This window comes from the organism of the source record quoted next, unplaced genomic scaffold (assembly GCF_019419815.1).
Source record: "Pyrus x bretschneideri cultivar Hongxiangsu unplaced genomic scaffold, Pyrus_bretschneideri_v1 Contig28, whole genome shotgun sequence".
In the NCBI taxonomy this organism is placed as follows: Eukaryota; Viridiplantae; Streptophyta; class Magnoliopsida; order Rosales; family Rosaceae; genus Pyrus; species Pyrus x bretschneideri.
The window spans coordinates 882,031-888,963 of record NW_025999590.1 but is presented as its reverse complement, the minus strand read 5'-3'; the positions used below and the strand labels follow the sequence as shown (position 1 = coordinate 888,963).

General features: G+C 37.8%; 1 protein-coding gene across 1 annotated transcript; it reads left to right on the top strand.

Moving 5' to 3' along the window:
• Nucleotides 1-3,701, top strand: LOC103929646 (vacuolar-processing enzyme). The gene is made up of 9 exons (XM_009338871.3): nt 1-274; nt 1,091-1,255; nt 1,341-1,497; nt 1,905-1,993; nt 2,066-2,265; nt 2,399-2,447; nt 2,624-2,833; nt 2,952-3,158; nt 3,261-3,701. The coding sequence occupies exons 1-9, from the start codon at nt 47-49 to the stop codon at nt 3,441-3,443; spliced, it is 1,488 nt and encodes a 495-aa protein (XP_009337146.1). The 5' UTR covers nt 1-46; the 3' UTR covers nt 3,444-3,701.
• The last annotated feature ends 3,232 nt before the right edge of the window (nt 3,702-6,933 follow it).

Sequence of the window (6,933 nt, the reverse complement as noted above, 5' to 3'; positions counted from 1 at the left end):
TCCTTCTCTACCAATCAGACGCCCCCAATTTTCACCGGAAACAGCCATGACTCGGTTGGCCAGCGCCCTCGTCCTCCTGTTCCTCGCCTCCATCTTAGCTTCTGCAGCCGGTAGCCGGGACCTTAACGGAGACGTTTTGCGATTACCTTCGGAAGCTTCCAGATTCTTTGGGCGAGGCGATGATGCTCCCGATCAGCAAGACGACGGCACCGTCGGGACCAGATGGGCTGTTCTGATCGCCGGCTCCAATGGATACTGGAATTACAGACATCAGGTTATAATCCCCATCCATATCAATCATATCATATTTCTTAATTTAGTTTTGAGTGAAATTTGAGGTAATTTTGGATGTTAAATTCACTTTTGCTATTGTTTAATATCTGAATTTCTGTATTGGCAAGTTTATGATTGTATAATCTCGTTTAATTTGAGTTCGTGATTGTATAATCTCGTTTAATTTGAGTTCATGATTGTATAATCTCGTTGAATTTGACTTTAAATGATCCAGTTTCTGTTTATTTCACCTTTTTGCTTTTGAATTTGTCAAATTTAATTTAGGAAAATTGAGTTTGTTATGGAAGTGGAACTAATACGAATTAACCTCAAGCTTGATTCTTTCTTATTTTCCTTGAACACGTCGTGATGTGACATTGACTTTGGTTTATAGATAGCACAGAGCTTGAATTTACATGTGGAATTTGTTTTAGAACTAATATGAATCTCATCGCAGTCCGAAAGAATCGAACTTTGACATAATCTTTAATTTGTAGGTAACAGAGTTTTAAATTTACATGTGGTAAAAATTTTCTCTCAGTTTGCGATATTTATGTTGGAATCGGATTTTTGTGTCAAAGAAAAAATTGATACTTTTGTGTACATCGTCATGTAATGAATGTCGATAACTATGTTCTTGTGTTTGTATATCTTCTTGGTGCAAAACCGAGCGCAGTGGTGGGATATAGGATTCATACAGCCAACCCCACTTAGTGGGATAAGGCTTTGTTGTTGTCGTTGTTTGTATATATTCGAATGGAACCCATACTTCTTAATTGATATTCTGACTGACCCTTTTGTCTATTTCTGTTCTTAGGCTGATATTTGTCATGCCTATCAACTACTGAAGAAAGGAGGGTTGAAAGATGAAAACATTGTTGTATTCATGTACGATGATATTGCTTACAATGAAGAGAACCCTAGGCAAGGAGTCATCATTAACAGCCCGCATGGGAGTGACGTTTACAAAGGAGTTCCAAAGGTCCGATACCTTCCCCTTTACATGTTCACTTAATTTTGAGTTGTTGTAAAAATTCCCCTCATGTCGGTCGATTTTCTTGTGGCAGGATTACACTGGGCAAGATGTTACTGTGAACAACTTTTTTGCTGCTATCCTTGGGGACAAATCTGCTCTTACAGGGGGTAGTGGGAAGGTTGTGGATAGCGGTCCAAACGATCATATTTTCATATACTATTCCGATCATGGTGGTCCTGGAGTTCTTGGTTAGTAGCTCTTGAGAAGCAACTTCTATAAATTTATTTGGCCTGCTTTAGGTGTTGTTTGTAAGGGCGATATTGGTGGATGGCTTATGCTAGTTTGGAAGAGCAATTACCCCAACACTTTCATATGTATTGTGGATAGCATAGCGCTCCCACAAATACCACAACTTTTTGTGTAGCCTTGTACCCTTGAATTTAAAAATCGAAACTGATAGCTGAAGCATGGTGGGGGACTGCAGTGATTAGATTTAAAAATGGACATTGAAATATATGTTCAAGATTTTATAGTTTATCAATGTTGTTATGACTGTTATTTGTTGTGTTTGATTAGGAGATATCAAGTCTATGCATGAAAATACTGATATTCTTTTGCCCGTATTGCATATCTTATCTACTTACTCTTTTCCTAGGGATGCCGGGGATCAGTCCTTATATTTATGCCAACGATCTGATAGAAGTCCTGAAGAAGAAGCATGCTGCAGGAACCTATAAAAGCATGGTAAGTTATTAGTTCAACTGTAAATAGATGATGCATGTACCAATAGAGTTGGCCTAATTCTTGAAACTGCAGGTATTTTATCTCGAAGCTTGTGAATCTGGAAGCATCTTCGAGGGCCTTCTTCCTGAAGGTTTGAATATCTTTGCAACCACTGCATCAAATGCAGAAGAGAGCAGTTGGGGGACGTACTGCCCTGGAGAGTATCCCAGTCCTCCTCCAGAATATGAAACCTGCTTGGGTGACTTGTATAGTGTTGCGTGGATGGAAGACAGGTATGAGAGCTAGAAATTTCGAAACTGCATCAGTTCTTTCCATTTGTTTTTTCTTTTTGAAACACACAAAGAAACCGTTCAAATTTCAGTTCTACTTATCACGTTATGATTTGACATTTTAATTTGTGAACAGTGACATACACAACTTGAAGTCAGAAACCTTGCGCCAGCAGTATGAACTGGTAAGAATTTGTCAGTCACTTGATAATTCAGGCAGACTAGCTGTTTATTGTTGTACACTAAAAGTAACCTGTACTCTGAGGATTTTTGAATGTCTAGCCAATAAGTATCTGATAGCCTTCAACGTGTTTTTGCTAGTTGCTAATGGCAATTCTTTGGTTTCATTGTGATGGCCCAGGTTAAAACAAGGACAGCAAATGACAATTCTGGCCTTGGTTCTCATGTCATGCAATACGGCGATGTAGGGCTCAGCAAGAACAATCTCTTTGTGTACATGGGTACAAATCCTGCAAACGAGAACTTTACTTTTCTGGGCCAGAACTCCTTGAGGCCATCTTCAAAAGCTGTCAACCAGCGTGATGCTGATCTTGTTCATTTCTGGCATAAGGTTTAGTCTCTTTCACCCGTGAATACTTCTCTTGCCTTCTCTGATAATTTGTGTACTGGTCATCTTTTGGAAGATCTAATCCCCTTGGTTTCGTTTTCCTCTGCCTTTTTGGATGCAGTATCGCAAGGCTCCCGAAGGATCACCAAGGAAAGTTCAAGCTCAAAAGGAATTTGTTGAAGCAATGTCTCATAGAATGCACATAGATGAAACCATGAAGCTCATTGGGAAACTCCTGTTTGGAATTGAAAAAGGTCCAGAAGTTCTCAACGCTGTTCGACCAGCTGGCCAGCCGCTCGTTGATGACTGGGACTGCCTTAAGACAATGGTAACACTTCTGCTACTTAATATTTTTCAATGCTTTTAAAACCTGTCCAATTCTACAAGATTACACCAATTATTTGCCTTCATGATGGGACTTGTCGTTCAGGTGAGGAGTTTTGAGACACATTGTGGATCCCTATCTCAATACGGAATGAAACACATGCGTTCCCTGGCAAACATCTGCAACGCCGGCATGACAAAGGAGCAGATGGCGGAGGCTTCAGCACAAGCCTGCGTCAGCGTCCCTTCTGGTCGCTGGAGCTCCCTGCACATGGGATTCAGTGCGTGATGCTTAATGTGGAATTTGAATAACCAATCTGTGGTCACGATCTATATGCAAAAAAGACATCTAAGGTTGCATTTCGATGATTGTTGTTTCGATTGCTTTGGGTGTAACTTTGTAAATACCAACTCAAGGCTCAAGCTCCTCCCCTGTACTGGATTGCTTTGTCATGGACGTACTTAAAACTTGTAAGTAATATTTAGCACGTTTGTTATGTATGAATCTGTACCTGGTTGGTTATAAAAAGGTTTGCAATTTATCAGAGCGACTTGCCCGATACAATCTTCCGTTCCCATCTCCTGTACTTAACATGGGAAGTTCATCGGTTTTGTTTTGGCGTATAGTTTGATTTAAAGCAAAAAGTAAGTCACCAGCTTTATTTTAATTTGATTCGGAGCTAAAGTTACGTCATTGTCTCATGAGATACCAGGGCTACATACATGCACCCGATCCCCAAATTTCCTTCCTCAATTTGCTCCAACGCCAAAACGCTGTGGGTCCTACAAAGCACCTTACACAAATGGAGTTGAGAATATTTTTGCTCACCACAATTAAGTGGTATTTTGGATTGTGTTTTCGGCATATTGGAAAATTTCTCCAAGTGATGTTGATACTCACCACCTTATTTATCATTGTTAGATGAATTTAAATTTCGATATTTGTGTAGTAGATAGACACAAATATCAAATTTTAAATTTATCAGCTATGATAAATAGGATGGGGGACATTGTTGGTTTGACCATTTGAGAGCTTGATGAAAAAATGTTCTTATTTCTTCGTATGCGCAGATAAGGGCTACATACCTTGATGAGTAAGGGGTTGGGAAAAACTTGAACCCGATTCCTATAGAGATGAATATAAAACTATGTTTGAACTATGGAAATAAACTACTTGGAATTTGGATAAAATTCAGAATTTATAAATTCATATGTACCAATTCCCTTGTTTGGATTCATAAACATAGGAATTTATAATTTCTGCGTGGAAAAATAACTTGTAATTTGGGACCTCCAATTCCCAAGTTTAAATTTCATGTAAATAGGTGTAATTTCTCAATTTCTATAATTGAGAGTTTAAAAATAAAAAATTCGTATTCAATTTTATTGTTCTTTTAAGTTAACCAAACAATAACATTCACAACTTTTAGAAAATAAAATCCCGTTATTTCAATTTCCGTCATTTTGAAATTCTTTGGTAATCTTAAATTTTTTCATCCAAATATAATGTAAAAGTAATTTTAATTCTTGAAAAGTTACACAGTATCATTTACTATTTATTGAAGCTCAAACTCTCCTAACCATACGACCAAAAGAAACCGTGAAAACTTGAAATGAAAATATAGTGATTTTATAATTAATAAGACAAGTGGGAATCTAACTCGTGCAATGTAAGCAAAAGATAAGCTCCTAATAATGCATATCTTTTGTCGTAAGCATGTGACAATGTTCACCCCAAAAAACAATGGAAAATGTTTAAAACATGTATTAGCTAAAGTTGATGTTATTAGGGACGAAGCTAGAGATTTGTATGAATGGGAACATTCTTAATCAACAAAGTCACAATTAAAAAGTTAAAAATTTTACTGAACAAAACACTTATATAGTAATCCATAAAGTTTTTTTTTATACAAAACACTTGGAATCATTGTTGGAGAAGTCAATCATATTGATACCAAGATAAATGCTAAGAAGACTCTCTCAAAGTGTGATTCTCTATGGACTCTCTGTCACCTCATGTTTTTGACACAATGTTTTATAATGTTGATATGGGAATTGGGCCAAAAACATGAGGTGGCAGAGAGTTCATGGAGATATCCACTTTTAAAAGAGTCTCCTTAGCATTTCTCTTATAGTACTAATTAACATATAGAGTTTAATTGTATTTTAATTAAGGTTGGTCATTAGGATGCAAAACTGTACAATCTTTGTGAGAAAAAAAAATGAAGAACTAAATGGGGGCATCTGCCCCCTCTAAGCCTATGGTAGCTCCATCCATTGATGTTAGCTAAGTTGCATGCATCTTGTTGATGCACAAAATCAGTGAAGACTTTGGAACAACATAAAGTGTCAAGTTAATGACATTCACTCGATTGTGCCAGTCACCTAGTGATGATGATGTGTAAAGAAATAGAGATAGGGAAGCAAACACAAGATGTACATGATTTACCCTAAGTATGGCTACGTCCACGTAGTAGAGGAGTTCTCATTAATAGTAAAGGGTTTACACAAATACATATGTTTAAGCATAATTATCATTAGTGAGTTCTAATGACTAGTTTAAATACAATAATGACATTAGGGATTTCATTGTAGGAGAATAATCTTCTTTTATAGTTGAGGAAAGTCTCCAGCTTTCGTCCGCAGTCGATGCGGAACTCTATGAGCTCTATTCTACCATTGACATGTGTCATGCTGTGATTGGCCTCCTGGGTAGAGGGAAACTCTTGTGCTTCGACAGCGGTGCCTCAGCATGAACCTCTGAGTAGGCTCTTAAAGGTATGAAATTGACCGGTACTTGGTAATTTGACGATTGAGCAAGTACGATACAAACACACCTAATTATTCGTCTAGTTATACTTTCTTTCTAATGCTGGAAGAATTTTCAAGTTTGAATTTCTCAATTTTCATCATCATTATTATACTATAGACTATAGTTAATGTTACGCTAAGTTACATGCACAATTTCGAGCCCCAAAATTAAAGGTCTTAAATCACTCCCATGCTTGCAATCAATCGTGGTCGAATGAGCATATCAAAATCCGTGTTTTTTCTACGGAAAAACCTATTTATCTCTCAACATAGATTAGCGTGTCTTAAGTTTACGCACATCATAATCGAATTTATTTACTTTTTAGCATCATCTAAAAATTATATATGTAAAATAATCACTCAATTTAAACACCGCTTAACGCATTTGGTCAAAGGTGGCAGAACCGACACTCAAGATCTTTTTCTAATTTATTATTTTTGATGGACGCTCAAGATTCAAAAATTGCATTTGGTCAAAAGCCGCACCCACAACATTTAAAGGCCGGCTTGCATACGGTGTACTGTCGATCAGGGCAACCGGACATTCCGGGAAACTTTCTGATAATGTTAAACCCACGACCCCGGTTAAAATTTAACCATAGTTATCTCACTCTGACTACATCTATATGACCCAAACGAAAACGCCATCCAACCCGGTTCACCAGAGAAAATTAAAAATAAAGGTACAGAAAAAAAATTTATTTCCTTGGAAATTGTAAATAATTGGAACTTAACGGCGCAGAAGATTCTGTTAGTTTCAAGTAACGACGTGAAGAAATGAAGGCTCATAAGAACGACGTAACGACGTAACCGGGTTTAAAAGAGACGGAGCTGACGGTTTAAGAGAGCGACACGCGGGAGCCGTTGGATTGCGGAAGGGTGGAGGGCGCTCGGCGTTGGACGGTCGATGTGTCACGGAGGGAGTGACGGGCTTGCTATAAAAATTGGTTTGAAAGGCGAGAGTTCAT

What these genes read in the sequence shown, in the direction of transcription:
- LOC103929646 (XM_009338871.3), top strand. Translation starts at nt 47, where the DNA reads ATGACTCGGTTGGCCAGCGCCCTCGTCCTCCTGTTCCTCGCCTCCATC. An exon ending in TGGTGGTCCTGGAGTTCTTG is followed by an intron (nt 1,498 to 1,904) that starts GTTAGTAGCTCT and finishes CTCTTTTCCTAG; the next exon opens with GGATGCCGGGGATCAGTCCT. An exon ending in CAGGAACCTATAAAAGCATG is followed by an intron (nt 1,994 to 2,065) that starts GTAAGTTATTAG and finishes TTGAAACTGCAG; the next exon opens with GTATTTTATCTCGAAGCTTG.